Source organism: Zygotorulaspora mrakii, chromosome 1, assembly GCF_013402915.1.
Source record: "Zygotorulaspora mrakii chromosome 1, complete sequence".
Lineage (NCBI taxonomy): Eukaryota > Fungi > Ascomycota > Saccharomycetes > Saccharomycetales > Saccharomycetaceae > Zygotorulaspora > Zygotorulaspora mrakii.
Window position 1 is genome coordinate 965,826 of NC_050719.1, and position 15,485 is coordinate 981,310.

At 40.1% G+C, this 15,485-nt stretch overlaps 8 protein-coding genes across 8 annotated transcripts; 4 read left to right on the forward strand and 4 right to left on the reverse strand.

Annotated features, from left to right (window-relative positions):
• Positions 1 to 195: 195 nt before the first annotated feature.
• On the reverse strand, positions 196 to 2,127 carry SDH1 (succinate dehydrogenase flavoprotein subunit SDH1; the record flags this gene model as incomplete). Its single annotated transcript, XM_037286380.1, has 1 exon — positions 196 to 2,127. One exon carries the CDS (start codon positions 2,125 to 2,127, stop codon positions 196 to 198), a length of 1,932 nt encoding a protein of 643 aa, XP_037142275.1.
• A 675-nt stretch (positions 2,128 to 2,802) lies between these two features.
• On the forward strand, positions 2,803 to 4,743 carry AVT3 (Avt3p; the record flags this gene model as incomplete). Its single annotated transcript, XM_037286381.1, has 1 exon — positions 2,803 to 4,743. One exon carries the CDS (start codon positions 2,803 to 2,805, stop codon positions 4,741 to 4,743), a length of 1,941 nt encoding a protein of 646 aa, XP_037142276.1.
• A 265-nt stretch (positions 4,744 to 5,008) lies between these two features.
• Positions 5,009 to 6,418, forward strand: RPT1 (proteasome regulatory particle base subunit RPT1; the record flags this gene model as incomplete). Its single annotated transcript, XM_037286382.1, has 1 exon — positions 5,009 to 6,418. One exon carries the CDS (start codon positions 5,009 to 5,011, stop codon positions 6,416 to 6,418), a length of 1,410 nt encoding a protein of 469 aa, XP_037142277.1.
• Positions 6,419 to 6,569: 151 nt separating this feature from the next.
• RPC25 (DNA-directed RNA polymerase III subunit RPC25) lies at positions 6,570 to 7,217 on the reverse strand (the record flags this gene model as incomplete). The annotated part of the gene is made up of 1 exon (XM_037286383.1): positions 6,570 to 7,217. The coding sequence occupies one exon, from the start codon at positions 7,215 to 7,217 to the stop codon at positions 6,570 to 6,572; it is 648 nt and encodes a 215-aa protein (XP_037142278.1).
• A 275-nt stretch (positions 7,218 to 7,492) lies between these two features.
• On the forward strand, positions 7,493 to 8,887 carry LTV1 (ribosome biogenesis protein LTV1; the record flags this gene model as incomplete). Its single annotated transcript, XM_037286384.1, has 1 exon — positions 7,493 to 8,887. The coding sequence occupies one exon, from the start codon at positions 7,493 to 7,495 to the stop codon at positions 8,885 to 8,887; it is 1,395 nt and encodes a 464-aa protein (XP_037142279.1).
• A 220-nt stretch (positions 8,888 to 9,107) lies between these two features.
• MRP8 (Mrp8p) lies at positions 9,108 to 9,761 on the forward strand (the record flags this gene model as incomplete). Its single annotated transcript, XM_037286385.1, has 1 exon — positions 9,108 to 9,761. One exon carries the CDS (start codon positions 9,108 to 9,110, stop codon positions 9,759 to 9,761), a length of 654 nt encoding a protein of 217 aa, XP_037142280.1.
• Positions 9,762 to 9,836: 75 nt separating this feature from the next.
• On the reverse strand, positions 9,837 to 11,888 carry NOP9 (RNA-binding RNA processing protein NOP9; the record flags this gene model as incomplete). The annotated part of the gene is made up of 1 exon (XM_037286386.1): positions 9,837 to 11,888. The coding sequence occupies one exon, from the start codon at positions 11,886 to 11,888 to the stop codon at positions 9,837 to 9,839; it is 2,052 nt and encodes a 683-aa protein (XP_037142281.1).
• Positions 11,889 to 12,081: 193 nt separating this feature from the next.
• CCT8 (chaperonin-containing T-complex subunit CCT8) lies at positions 12,082 to 13,803 on the reverse strand (the record flags this gene model as incomplete). The annotated part of the gene is made up of 1 exon (XM_037286387.1): positions 12,082 to 13,803. One exon carries the CDS (start codon positions 13,801 to 13,803, stop codon positions 12,082 to 12,084), a length of 1,722 nt encoding a protein of 573 aa, XP_037142282.1.
• Between the last annotated feature and the right edge of the window lie 1,682 nt (positions 13,804 to 15,485).

Consider the following 15,485-nt stretch of genomic DNA (forward strand, 5'->3'; position numbering starts at 1 on the left):
TTAAAAGAATTTTAAATAACAACCCAAATTTTTAGTACGGGGAAGAGAAGGGAAGGGGGAGTGGGAATAAATAAATAAAGTAAAATAAGTAAATAAATAAATAATATAAATAAATGGTATTTACGAGTTGTTCATTAAGGATAATTTAATTCAATTTTTCATATGTGTTTTTTTCTCTTGTCTTCTACTGTCAACCTAATATGCCCTTACAGCAGGTGGAACTGGCGGACATTCCTTTTCATCAAGCGTATTTGCAATAACACGTCTATATTTCAAAGTAACTGGATCCGAAGTGTTTTTTTGCCAAGATAAAGTATGCTTCATCCAATGTTCATCATCTCTCTCAGGATAATCTTCTCTTGCATGGGCACCACGAGATTCTTTTCTTGCACTTGCAGAAACAGCTGTTTGGGCAGCACAAGTTAATAAGTTCTGTAGTTCTAGAGTTTCGACAAGATCGGAATTCCAAATCATTGATCTATCTGTAACACGAACATCATCGAAAGACTCATCAATTTCAGCGATATTTTTTACACCTGCATCTAAGGTTTCTTGAGTTCTAAAGACGGAAACGTCATCCTGCATTGCTTTTTGCATACTTAATCTAATTTCAGCGGTTGATTTTGAACCATTTGCATTTCTCAATTTATCTAAATTGGCAATCGATTCTTTACCCAGATCATTTGGCAGAGGTTTATGTGGTAAACCAGGTTGTAAAGTATCAGCAATTGTATGAGCAACCGCACGTCCGAACACAACTAAATCTAACAGAGAATTAGCACCCAGTCTGTTAGCACCGTGAACAGAAACACAAGCAGCTTCACCACATGCTAGTAGACCAGGAATGAGCTTGTCCTCACCAGTTTCGGAATCTATTGTTAATGCTTCCCCGTTCCATTTTGTTGGTATACCACCCATATTATAATGAACAGTTGGGATAATTGGTATAGGCTGTTTTGTGACATCAACACCTGCGAAGATTGAAGCAGTCTCTGAAATACCTGGTAATCTCTCTTTTAACACTTCTGGTGGTAAATGAGACAATTGTAGATACATATGGTCTTTGCTTTTACCAACACCTCTACCTTCTTTGATCTCCATTGTAATTGCTCTTGAGACGACATCTCTGCACGCTAAGTCCTTGGCGGTTGGCGCATAACGCTCCATGAACCTTTCGCCTTCAGAATTCACTAAAAATCCACCTTCACCACGAGCACCTTCCGTGATCAGACAACCTGATCCATAAATACCGGATGGATGAAATTGAACAAATTCCAGGTCCTGTAATGGGAATCCGGCACGTGACACCATCGCATTACCGTCACCAGTACAGGTGTGAGCAGATGTACAGGAGAAATATGTTCTACCATAGCCACCGGTAGCGATAATTGTTTTATGAGCTCTGAATCTGTGGATTGTACCGTCTTCCTGATTGTAAGCCATCACACCAACAACTTCGCCATTATGCGTCAATAAATCCATCGCGAAGAATTCGATGAAAAAATGTGTGTTGTGTCTCAATGCCTGACCGTACAGCGTGTGCAGCAAAGCATGACCTGTTCTATCAGCGACCGCACAGGTACGGTAGGCCTGACCTCCTTTCCCGCTGTCTTTTGTTTGACCACCAAACGCTCTTTGGTAGATTCTGCCTTCGTCATTTCTCGAAAATGGCACTCCGAAGTGCTCCAGTTCAATAATGGATTTTGGTGCCTCTCTCGTCATATAGTGGATAGAGTCTTGGTCCCCGAGCCAATCCGACCCCTTGACGGTATCATACATGTGCCATTTCCAGTTATCCTTATGCATATTTCCAAGCGCAGCGTTGATCCCACCTTGCGCTGCAACCGTATGCGATCTCGTAGGAAACAGCTTTGACAGACAAGCCGTCTTATAGCCTGCTTCTGCAAGCCCAAACGCCGCTCTTAGACCGGCTCCCCCGGCCCCAACAACTACACAGTCATACTCGTGATCCACGATGTGATACTTCGATCCCTCCAATGGTGAACTACTCGAATTACCATCAACTGATCCCTGCACTTGATTCAGATATGCTGACGTTTGGAAAGAACGTTTCAGAGCTGATACAGCTGAGATCACGCTTCTACTTTTACTTCTAACCGACAGCATCGTATACCCAAGAAGACCAAAAGACCAACAAACCAATTACGCAACACGAAACACGAAACACCGAGCGTTTCACTGATATTCAATCAACTGATCAACTATACTGAGTAGAATACTCTGCTTCACTTCGATAATCCTTGATACTTAAATATCTTGTTCTTTGTCATGATTATTCTGTTTAGTTTCCGGTTGGGTTCGTTCGCTGCCCAGGGATAAAGCCGGTAGTTGTTACCAGTTTCTTCCGGGGCAGGTCAGCAAATCAAATTCTGTTTCGGAAGCGATTTCGGAACCCCGAGTTGTCCGGGACTAACCCGGTACGTGTCCGGAGGCGAAAGAAGATATGGCCGGGCAACGGTGTGTATCTCGGCACGTGGTTATGGCGTGACATCCACGTGCTGTAAGTGTCCGGACACTTCGGGCTCTGGCTCCCCGGACACGTACCTGGTAGCCCCGGACATAGGAATAGGACACCTCTGTCCGGCTGTCCGGCTGTCCGGTTCGTGTTTCTATTTCTATTTCCCCGTGAATGTCACATTTTTTTTTCGTTGCATCACGTCTGTATATTATCACATGAAAAAACACATCAAAAGGTATAGGAAGGTGTAATATATATCACAGCTCGGTTTTACAGTCTCCGTAATTGCCGTGGACTCTACTCAGCGTTCGTCTCGTTTCGCAATGACCAGTGTATCAAATGAATCAGCTGTTTCTGGTACAAGCAGCAGTAATGGCGGGCAAAACGGTCAGAAAATCACAACGGCCCTGCTAAAGAAACGACCAAGTGATTCAGATGGAAATTATAACACGCTATCCAATGACAATCAAATCGATATGAATAAGCCCGATCCGCAGGTAGTTGATATCGTTTCCAGGCATCTTGTCAAGGACTCTGATAACCTTCAACTGAAAAGCGGTGACATGACAAGAGATATTTATAAATGGACTAGTGAGCATCCGATTTCAAGCTCGTCGCCGGGGGATACAATGATGAACTCGCCGCAGATGCAGCAGGATGCGCAGCCCATATCGATGGCGCAGCGTAGAAGATCTATCAGTTTTTCAGGCGCCTCAGCGCACTCCTCGGGCATTTATAGCAGCACGAGGAACAGCGAGTTTGAGTTACCGCCTCATGTAGCAATGACTCACGAAGAAATCAGGGCGCCAGGTGGTTTTAGAAGGTCTTTCATTGTACGGAAACATGAAAGAAAGTATGGTAACAATGCGCCACCGCCAAATTTTCTAACAAGAAATTTTATTGAGTTTTTGACCCTGTACGGACATTTCGCTGGTGAGGATCTGGAAGAAGAGGAAGACGAAGACGAAGAGGGCACAGAACAAGAAGGCCGCATACACGAACGCACGGACCTCCTGGAAAGAGGCCAAGTCTCAGAAACTGATACAGCGGAGGTGTCTGATCACCGCCACAAGACTTCAACTTTCAAGGCCGTGCTTCTGCTGTTGAAATCTTTTGTTGGCACAGGTGTGCTTTTCCTCCCGAAAGGTTTTGAAAACGGTGGATGGGGATTTAGTGTACTGTGTTTACTGTTTTGCGCGATTGCGTCTTTCTACTGTTTTGTTATTTTGATATCGGCAAAGGACAAAGTTGGTGTAAGTGGGTATGGTGATTTGGGAGCAAAATTATACGGCTCGAAGGTTAAATTTGCAATATTGTTTTCTATTGCAATTTCCCAAATTGGCTTCGCTGCAGCTTATATCGTTTTTACATCAACAAATCTGAAGGTTTTCGCGGAACATGTCTTTGGTGTAAAGAAAGATTCGTTGGGTCTCGCGTTCTATATCGCCCTACAAACAGTAATCTTTATTCCACTGGCGTTCACCAGAAATATTTCAAAGTTAAGTGGTACAACATTAATCGCGGACCTTTTCATTCTGTTGGGCCTTCTCTATGTTTATTACTATCCAGTGTATTACATTATCGAAAATGGATTAGCCTCAGACTCAATGGTTTTTCTCAATAAGAACGACTGGTCCCTCTTTGTTGGTACAGCAATCTTCACATTCGAAGGTATCGGTTTGTTGATACCGATTCAAGAATCAATGGCTCACAGAGAGAAATTTCAACCATGTTTGTCGGGTGTTCTATGCTTAGTCGCATTCATTTTCATTTCAACAGGTTTAATATGCTATTCTGCCTTTGGAAGCGACGTTGAAACTGTCGTGCTATTGAATTTCCCGCAGAATTCACCATTTACGAAATCAGTTCAACTCCTTTACGCCACTGCTATTTTGCTATCGACACCGCTTCAATTATTTCCAGCGATTCGTATACTAGAGAATTGGTCCTTTCCAACTAATGCTTCTGGTAAACATAATCCACGAATCAAATGGTTAAAAAACTATTTCCGCTCGGGTGTTGTAATTATTACTGCACTTGTTGCTTGGGCAGGTGCAAATGATCTTGATAAATTCGTTTCAATTGTGGGTTCCTCTGCCTGTATACCATTGATTTACATCTATCCACCTTTGTTGCATCATAGAGCGTTTAAGAATGATTCAAGATTTAATGTCTCTCGTTCATTCGATATTTTGATCGCTGTATTTGGTACTTTAGTTATGCTCTACATAACATATCAAACAATTGTATTGTGGGGGTCATGAACGACAATTCACAGCCACAACACTGACATAATCAATTATTCATGTATATCTTTTCCATTAGTATTAGTCCGTAAATTGTGATTCTCTAATAATTATATCAACTTTTTCTATTTTCGCTAGTTTAATAAAGGGCTACCGACTTTGACAATCTATAACTGTTTGCCACCGGAATTAGATAACAGCTGTTCAGAAGATCAAGCTAAAATCAGCTTAACTTTGGTACAGGTTTGATAAGTGGGGATCAATCAGATAATACGTTTTTGTAATGCCACCAAAAGATGATTGGGAAAAGTATAAGGCGCCTGTAGAAAGTGGTGAGGAAAAGAAAGATACAGAAGACAAAAGTGTGCCTCTTACAGAGGGAGATATACAAGTGTTGAAAACATATGGTGCTGCACCATACGCTGGCAAGTTGAAAGAAACTGAAAAAGATCTGAAAGAGATTGAAGCAAGAATCAAAGAGAAAGCAGGTGTTAAAGAGAGCGATACAGGATTGGCACCTTCACACTTGTGGGACATAATGGGAGATAGACAAAGATTAAGCGAAGAGCATCCATTACAAGTAGCTCGCTGTACAAAGATTATAAGATCTAATGGTAATGGGGTCGAAAGTAGCGAAGCCGCGCCTTTAGGCGGTAGTTCCTCGGGAGATAACGCTCAGGCAGGAAATAATGAGGATGTTGATGAGGATGAAGATGCAAAATATGTCATTAACCTGAAACAAATTGCTAAATTTGTTGTTGGTCTTGGAGAGCGAGTTTCTCCAACTGATATAGAGGAAGGCATGCGAGTTGGTGTTGATAGATCCAAGTACCATATTGAGTTACCTTTACCGCCCAGGATTGATCCCTCAGTAACAATGATGACCGTCGAAGAAAAACCAGATGTCACATATAGTGATGTTGGTGGTTGTAAAGAACAAATCGAAAAATTGAGAGAAGTTGTGGAATTACCACTGCTTTCTCCGGAGAGATTTGCTGCTTTAGGAATTGATCCACCAAAGGGTATTCTTTTATATGGGCCACCAGGTACCGGTAAAACTCTATGTGCAAGAGCTGTAGCAAACAGAACAGATGCAACTTTTATCAGAGTTATTGGGTCAGAGCTAGTGCAAAAATATGTTGGTGAGGGTGCTCGTATGGTCAGAGAATTATTTGAAATGGCAAGAACAAAGAAGGCATGCATCGTCTTTTTTGATGAAATTGACGCAATTGGTGGTGCTCGTTTTGATGATGGAGCTGGTGGGGACAATGAGGTCCAAAGAACTATGTTAGAACTTATAACACAACTGGATGGATTCGATCCTCGTGGTAATATCAAAGTCATGTTTGCTACAAATAGGCCAAATACATTAGATCCTGCATTATTAAGGCCTGGTAGAATTGATCGTAAAGTCGAATTTTCATTGCCAGACTTAGAAGGTCGTGCAAACATTTTCCGTATTCACTCAAAATCAATGAGCGTAGAACGTGGCATAAGATGGGAACTTATATCAAGACTTTGTCCAAATTCAACGGGTGCTGAATTAAGGTCAGTTTGTACAGAAGCAGGTATGTTTGCCATAAGAGCGAGAAGAAAAGTCGCTACAGAAAAAGACTTTTTGAAAGCTGTTGAAAAAGTCATCAACGGCTATAAGAAATTCAGCTCGACTTCTCGTTATATGCAATATAATTAAGAGGTTCTATTCCGATCAAAGAAACGTTATTTTTTTCATAGGAAAAAAAATTTTTGATTCTTTTGTATAGTACATATATATATATAGAAAATATGTATATATCATTAATGCAATGCATGATTCTGACAGCATTGTCTTATTATTTTCCTCTTCATTCCCACCAACCTACTAGGCCCATGCCGTCCGTTTGACAGCTTCCTAATAATGCATATGCTGGTGGTTTGTTCAAAGGTTTTTCGTCATTCCCATCGCCTTCCTCTTTTTTCTCTTGCTGTTTCAGCCCCTGTTGCTCCTCCAGTTCTCTTTCCTTCGGAGATTTTGGTTTCACATCAACAAATATCTCTTGCTCTACTCTAAATCTGATCTTTTCATTTATGTCAAAATACAATTTTGTCTCTTCATCCATTGGCCATACCCATGCGTTGTCAGCAGGCGAATAGTAACTTCCCTCGAAGAGCATTTTCTGCGGTATGAATATGACATCAAATAATCCAAGCAACGAGATTTGAATACCCTCAGCAGTGCATTTGGAGATCCAGCCAGTGATGACTTCGCCAACAAATGGCTTGAATACCAAGGCTCTGAATGTCACATTGATGTAGGATGCTCCATCACCCGGTTTCAGTTGACCTTCATCCACCTCCAAAAGGTCATAAATCGTAACACATAGACCCAAATGTGGAATAATCTTATCCGAATATTTGATATTCAATTGATGTGTCACCGCCGATATCGTATCTCGATGAAATTGATCTGGTGGAATCCTCACCAGGTCCTTGAGCTTCGAAAGGATAAACATTGATAATCCAGTTCCACCAGGGATCCAAATTACAACTAGTAATTAACCAGGCAGACGCACTCAACCACCTTGAATACTCCAATTGTAAGTCATCATTGTCAGTGAATGCAGTTTACATATTAATTTTTCAGTTCATATTCCGTTTAATGTGACTGAAAATTTTGGCAATACGATGCGATGAGATGCGATGAGATGACTAGTTAAAAGTTTGAATATTGATCCTGTAAAGGTGTTCTGAGAGAGAGTGTGATCATTACAGAAACGAACCACAATAAATGTCGAAGAGATTCAGCAAGAAAAACGCACAGAAGTACGTGGTCGTTCATAGACCCCACGACGATCCGCAGTTCTACGATGAGGGTGCCTCTGCACACGTCTTGGTTCCCGTGGATGAACATGGTAAAGTCACCAGCACTTCTTCACAAAAGATAGATATCAGTAGTGAAAAGCGCAGGCAACCTAAGGAACGAATTGGTGAAGCAGTATTGTATGGTATTGAGTTTGACGATTCCAAATACGATTATACACAGCATTTGAAGCCCATTGGTGAAGATCCTTCGAATTCGATATTTATACCAGCAAAGGGTGCCAACGCTGAGGATGCGAAAGCAAAGAAAAATAATATTGAAGACCTTTTCGTTGAGCCTACTTATCAGGCAGCAGAACCGGTGACATCCGTTTTCCAGAGGGGTGTGGCTAAACCGGAGTACTTGATTCACCAGCAAGATGTCACAGACGATATCAAAGGTTTCAAGCCTGACATGAATCCAGCATTGAGAGAAGTTTTGGAAGCCTTGGAAAATGAGGCTTATGTTGTAAATGATGACATTGTTGTGGAGAAAACAAAGATTGCCAAACCATCGTCAGAAAACGTTGAGGACGATGATATATTTGCAGAACTTTTGGGCAGCGGTGAAGTGGAAGATGAAGAACAATTCGAAGCAAAGCTGGACGAATGGGATATAGACAACTTGGCAGAATACGAAGATGATCATTACCACGAAGAACTACAAAATATTGATAACGTTGAGAATCTCGAAGACCTAAAAGACATCGACTATCAAGCAGATGTGAAAAGATTCCAGAAAGAACAAAAACAGTGGCAGCAAAAAAGTGTTGACGGGGAGTCAAATAATGAGTTTGATAATGAAAGTGACCAACAAACGTCTGACCTCGAGCTGGATGACCTCGGCGATCTACCGACGTTCGATTCCAATAATAAGTCGAAAACTGGTTCTAAGCGAAGAAAAGAACGTAAGAAGAAGGGTGCAATGTCTGATATTTCTGGCTTTTCCATGAGCTCTAGTGCCATTGCGCGTACAGAGACGATGACAATCTTAGATGATAAATACGACCAGGTCATTGCTGGTTACGATAATTACAGAGAGGAACAGGAAGAAGATTTCGAGGAAAACTATCAGTTATTCGATATGAAGAAAGAGCGCTCAGATTTTGAATTCTTGTTAGACGATTTCCTCGACAATTACGAATTAGATAAAGGTGGGCGTAAATTATGCAAGAAGAGTGAAGAGTTGGATAAATTGAAACGTGCAGCTGATGAAGTTAGCAAAGGTAAACTTTCACAGAGAAGAAATCGCGAACGCCTTGCAAAACAAAATAAGGAAAGTGTCGGTAAAGTAACGAATAGTCTAAGTAACCTGAAATTATAGATTAAAGGAAACTGCATGTATGGAATTGGTATATTCTCATAAATCTTTGTGTATAGATTGTGTATTTTGTGTAATGCGTCACATGGTCAGGATAACATAACAAAAAACAAAGATCATATCATTTATGTAAAGGGATTGTGTTCTGAACGGCTTTCCATTCAAAAGATTACAACCCTTAGGACGTCATAAATTGATTGGTGTCCAATACCATACAGAAGTCATGTCAGGAGAATTAGAACTACTCAAAACTCAAGTTGCTGAATTGCAGGAGCTGGTTAAACGCCAAACTCTTTTGATATCAAAAACGGGGCAAAATGTTTTAGAATTACAGGTCTCTAAACAGAGATCAGATGTCAACTCGTTTGGCAGTAGTAAACAATCATCTGGTTCAAAGGTGAGTAATCCGCAGGTCGAGTCAGCAGATTTGGCTACCAATGAAGATTTGGTGCAGCTCGTGGGTGAATTGCAAGGTCAATTAGACACAATCGAGGAGAGATCGATTAGAAGATTGGCAAACTCTGCAAAAGTAGATGCCCATGAATTTTTATCTCCCTTGCCCAATGCTGACGGTGAGATTCCACTAGCTGAAGGAAACCTGTTTCCTCGCACTTTGAAGGAATTCAAAGCGATAACAAATATCTCACTTTTCAAACTAGCCAAGTTTTATGAGCTATTACCACCAAGTTTGAAAGAGCAAGAAGCTTTCGAAGATTTTTTGGAAGGCAAAGTTCAAGATTTTCATATTGACGAGATTCCAGATGAAGAAGTTGAAAAGGAACTTAAGAAATATTCAGCTGATCAGTTAGAGGATGTCTTTAATGATCTAGCAAGATATTTGGGTCTGAAACAAAGAAGAGGTACAGCAACTTGGTAAAGTCAAAAAGTGGCTTAAGAGAAAATCCTCACCAAGTTTTATTCTGTTTCACTTATTTTCTATATTTAAATCTATTTAGATTTGTTTGCCTAATGGAACGTTGTTTTTATTTTGATTGGCACGTTTTGAAGACGAATTATATGGATTACTTTCTGTATTGTTTCTAAAACGTTTATTGCTGTTTCTCTTGTGGTCCGTTGGCTGAAGTGGCTTCGAGTCGGGGAAAATTTCAGTTTCTTGTTCTTTGACTAGCATCTTCCAATCCCACATTTTTCGAACATATAGCTCCATGTTCCAGTTTTTCCAGACTTGCCTACCATATACACTATTTTTAACCTTTTCGGATTCTTGATTCATTGCTCCTGCTATGCGCTCTTTGTATAATGTTAGTTTTGCAGTAAAAGACCATAATTTATCCAAAATATGCGAACCGTATGCATTACACGCTAGATTTACCACATCCTTACAGAGAACATTGAGCAACCTTTTCCTTTTCACGGTGTTTACACGCTGAGGCTGTAATACATGCTCGACAACATGCGAGAAGACTCCATGAAAACACATTTGTAAAAATCTTTCTTCTGGTAGCGATAGCATAGTGTCGATAGTGATATCTAAAAACTTACCATCAAAGTCAATTAGTTTTTCCAGGAACAAGGATCTTCTTCTCTCCTCTGCAGTGGGCCAATCGTCTCTCGTATTGCCCAAAGTAGATGAGCTTAGTTGTAAGCAGCTTTCTAAAATATTCTTCTCTGTAGACTCCCTGCGATAATATTTTTCTATCAACTGTTCAATAACCTCTTCTCTCTTATAATTATCCTGTTTTATACTTGCGTCAATTATGGCAGTACCGAAATTCATATTTGAGTTCAAAAGCATACTTAATTCTGGCACGATGGCATCCAAAATCTGTTTTACTTCTTTCGCTTTTAAAATCTCTAATAGCGCTTGGACAACAAATGCACCGGTAGAGTCTCTCTTAGCCAGCTTTACAATTCTGTCTCTTATGTATAAATAATAAAGTCTTTCCACATTTTTCACCCTACCGAACCCAATAACACTTTGAAGGAAGTGAGAGCCAACAGGATCTGACAGCAAATATTCCATGAACGATTCTTCCTTGGGATTCTTTTCATCATTTGTATTGAACGCTAATTTCCAAAATGAACGGTCTCTATCGAATATACCTTCTACTTGGATGATCAATTGTATTACAGGTGATGCCACTTTATCAACACATAACGCTCTGAATTTTGTAACGATTGATATACTAACATCTGGATGAGCTTTAATTTCTTCTCCTGTGAACTCCTTGAATAAAGACGCAATTAATTCACGTAGCTCCAGCTTAAAAGATTCTGGCGTTTGGTACATTTTATCGAAATCATCATTATCCTTTATGTCAATCATCTTCCGCGCAATCTTCGATCTCTTGGAACGCAAAGCGGAGTTGTTTTGATTGGTTTTTGGTAGTTTTTTCGATGATAGAATCAAGATTATTAATCTCAGAACATGAGAGGAGTAATTATGATTAATCATCACTTTAATATGGGGTTTGTACTCATTAATCATGAACAAAAACATGTTTTCCATTGTGCCAAAGCCTTCACCATTATCGTCCCCCTCCGTATCTATAGAATCAAAACTTGGAGTCAGCAGTTCTTTCTCCACCAGTGCGGTAGCTCTGACCAATAATGTTTCTATGACATGCGAACCATATTTATGGCATGATAGGTTGTAAAAGAATCCGTTGAATGATTTGAAAATATGCTTTAATTGGGAATCATTGCAGATTAATATAACACGCTCCATTAATTTCGAACAAATCTGTGAAGTCACAAGCTTCAGTTCTTTACCTTGCATTTCTTCAACGATATTAGTGACAAATCTTTGTTTCTCTTCGACTGATTCAAATGCATCCATGGCCAAAGTAGCTTCTGCTTGTTTGAAATATTCTAATTCCTCTCGATCTAAAATACCAAAGAACATTTGTGGGTCTGAACCATCATTTTCAATTTGTTGTTCTGGTACCTCATTTCCATTTTGCGTTAGAGAAACATCGGACACCGGTGTGAACTCATCTTTTTGAGCCTTTTTTAAATGTTTTCTCCCTCTTACTTTCGCCATTATTGCTGCTGTAATGGGCAGAAAAGAACTTGCTATATTATTCTATATTCTGAGTAAATTATCTCATCTCATCTCATCTCATCTCATCGATTTTTTTTTCACTATACAAAGATTTTGAATGAAGGTATATCACTGAAAACGGATATACAAAGTTATACTTTACATATTATAGCCGAATCACAAAGGTAGTTTATCAGTCTGCTTGATCCCAATTGCCTGGTCTTGGACCTTGTGGAGGTGGAGCTGGGCCACCAGCTCTCTTAGCCATAATTATTTGATCGATCGACAGTATCGTTGTTGCAGCTTCCGTAGCAACGTTTATAGCAAATTTTTTTGGTGCGAGCATGTCGTAAATACCTTCCTCTTTTACATCAATGACGCCTTCTGGACTTTCATCTTGGATGTCAATGCCTTTGTATAAATAGTCGTTGTTTTGCTGTTCTTCGGCCTCTACGCTGGATGGGAGGATTGTGTGAGCGGCATATAGATTAGGTAAAACTTCATTAACATCAAGACCAGCAGTCTCTGCTAGAGTACGTGGAACGACTTCAAATGCTAGAGCAAACTGCTTTATAGCTAGCTGAAGTAGGCCTGGTGTTCTTTCACCATACTTGGTAATTCTAGAAACAAGTTCGATTTCAGTTGCACCTGCCCCCGGTAACAAGTTTCCACCATTTGGTTTCAATAAACCTTTAATAGCCGCGACACCATCGTCGATGGCTCTTTCAATATCATCCAAATTATTTTGAGTAGCACCTCTTAGAATAATGGTTGAAGTACGAGTTACTTCATCAGATTCCTGTTTGAAAATCGTGACTCTGTCGCCACCGATTTCCATAGTCTTAATAGTCTCTACTATACCAATCTCCTCAGGAGTTGGAGCACCAAGTCTTGGTAACGGAGTGGCACCACATACTCTGCAGATTCTTCTCAATTCAAACTTACTTGGAACCTTCAAAACCAGAATATCATATCTGCTTAAATAGTATAATGCCAACTCTCCAATGCCCGCACCCGCAATGACACATTTAATGCCCATATTGGCAATTTCTTTGATCATCTTATCGATTTGCTCTTCTTCACCTTTCGAAAAGTCGAGCATTTCTTCGGCATTACGCAATAGTACAGTTCCCTTTGTTTCAGTTGTCGCAATATCAATTGGACATGTGAAAACTGCAACTTTATACTTACCGCCCTCTGGTAGAGATTTTATATGACCTTCTGGCTCACGGTTGAATACCATACCTTTGATAACAGTGGAGTTTGATAACGAGCCACCCATGATCTTGACCACTCTAATAGAATCAACATTGAAGAATGGTACCGAAGTATTATTACTTCTGGGTAAAACATGTGACACAGCCTCACCTACCAATCGACTCAAAAGGTCCTCAGATCCATATTTCTTCGAGGCTATCACGGGTTTGATGACTTTGATCAACTCTTCAGTTGAGGTCTTGTCCGTGATTTGATCGACAACTATTTTGTCCAGCTCTTCCAGGGTGAAGTTCTTTGCCATATTGAAACCTTGAATGATCTCAACTGCTGATAAACCCAGAGCTATCAATTTCTCACTTAAGATAAGTAGTTCCCCAGCCAGAACCATCACAAGGTTGGTGTTGTCACCCATATCAATTTTCTGCTGTTCAGTTGCCATAACCAAAACTTTCACAGCCGGATGCACAATCTCTAATTCTCTTAGCATGGTGGCCGCATCGTTTGTGATGAAGATTTTGCCCAAATGGTTCACAATGATTTTGTTTCTACCACATGGTCCCATTGAAGTTAAACACATCTGGTGAATCTCACGAACGGCATTGATTGACTTATTGATCTGACCATCGGCATTCGAGTAACTCTTGTAACCTTGTTTAAACAAACCACTGTTGGGATTCTGAGGTAATTTCAATGACATATCGCAAAACTTATAGTCTCAAATGACTACAATTCCCTCGTTCTGTTCAGTCTATCTGGTCTTTATTCCTCTTCAAGTATGTCCTCTTCAGAACTTTTCCGCTAGCTTATTTTTCTGATTTTGCCACCTTTAAAGAAAATTTTATTGGTACCATCGAAAACTATCAAAAATATCAAAAACCATCAGTAGTCATAAACAGTCATCACGAGCGATCAGGAACCATCAAAGATCATCACAAGGCAATCAGGATAATTTGTTGCTATAGTAATGTATGTTTGACTAAACAGAAGAAATAGGCCTTCCATGAAAGACGCTAAGGCTATTCGAGAGAAAAGTGCCAATTTAGGGGCCGACAAGAGATCAAAGGAATCATATCGACTAAAGCAACATTCCGATCTTTCGGCTATGTGCTGGCATGCAGCAAGCTGCCAGCGTCTACTTAAAGCACATTGAAAATGGAGGCTATCGGATAGTTGAAATAGGAACCAATTCGACGTGAGGCAATTAGTCGTAATGATAATCAGTTCCAGCAGGGCTTTTTCCCTTCTCGAACAATTCGACCGTAGTTGCAATCACAATATCTTTACAGCTTTTACTATCAGTGATCGTGTTCATGGATCAGTATTCTATACTGGTGCAGGTTTACGGTTCTTACATATGGCTATGTTAATCAGAACGTTAACTACTTCTTCTGCTATTTCACGATTACTATTGAGAAAGAAACTGAGTAATTTATGAACGAAAAATATTAGCAGTTGGTCCGTTTGCAAATGTCATAGGGATCGGTTTAAGGTAGCTCCCCCTCAGGCCCTAGCAAGTTATTGGGAGATGAGGAAGGGTCGGCTGATTACGGATTGTGTGACACACACACCGGCTGTCTATCTTAGAAGAATCAGATGACACCAGCAAAACGCCACTGCTATATATTCACCTTATTCCGATTAGCTCGCTATTCTTGCTGTCATCACACGTCTGTTGCAATCCCATAGATGCTACAGAACAGCTGTTAGTTCTTAGTCGATGCTGTTCTTTCGTTTGTAGTCAGACCCTTGAATTGTAAGCTCCTCGCGATGGATTATCAGTCAACGCCTCTCTAAAACCATTTACTATTCCACTTGGGCTTGATCCGCTTTCGTTTCTGTGTCATCTCAATCCGTCTCAGAGTACCTTTTGCTTATCCTCCGATACTGATATCTATTCGACATCTGCTGGAACTGCTGTGGAAAATCCAACACAAAGAACTGTATCCTATACTAATAATTATATATTAATAAAGTATCATATTAATGAATAAATGTGTTGAAATATAGATCGATATTGTGGGAGAAGTAAGAAATATCACAGATATCACTTAGAAGAATCAGAAACAAGACAGTTCGTAGCGATACGACAAAAGAAATGAAGTCAGATGAAGTCCTAACTGAATATCAATCGACCCTGGGAAAAAATCGGCTGATAATCTATTGCAAGACGTTTACGATTCACGAATCTGACTACGAAGAAGTCTATGGAATGAACACGAAATAGCAGTTGTACTGTGGATTCTATGGGGCTAGAAATGGTGTGATGACGATGAAAATTCTTCACTCGTCGTCCTCTCTAATGGTTCAATACGTGCAAAATGTTAGGTATAAATACTAACGTATTTTCAAGATATTAATCCAAGTTCAATTAGTTTTATC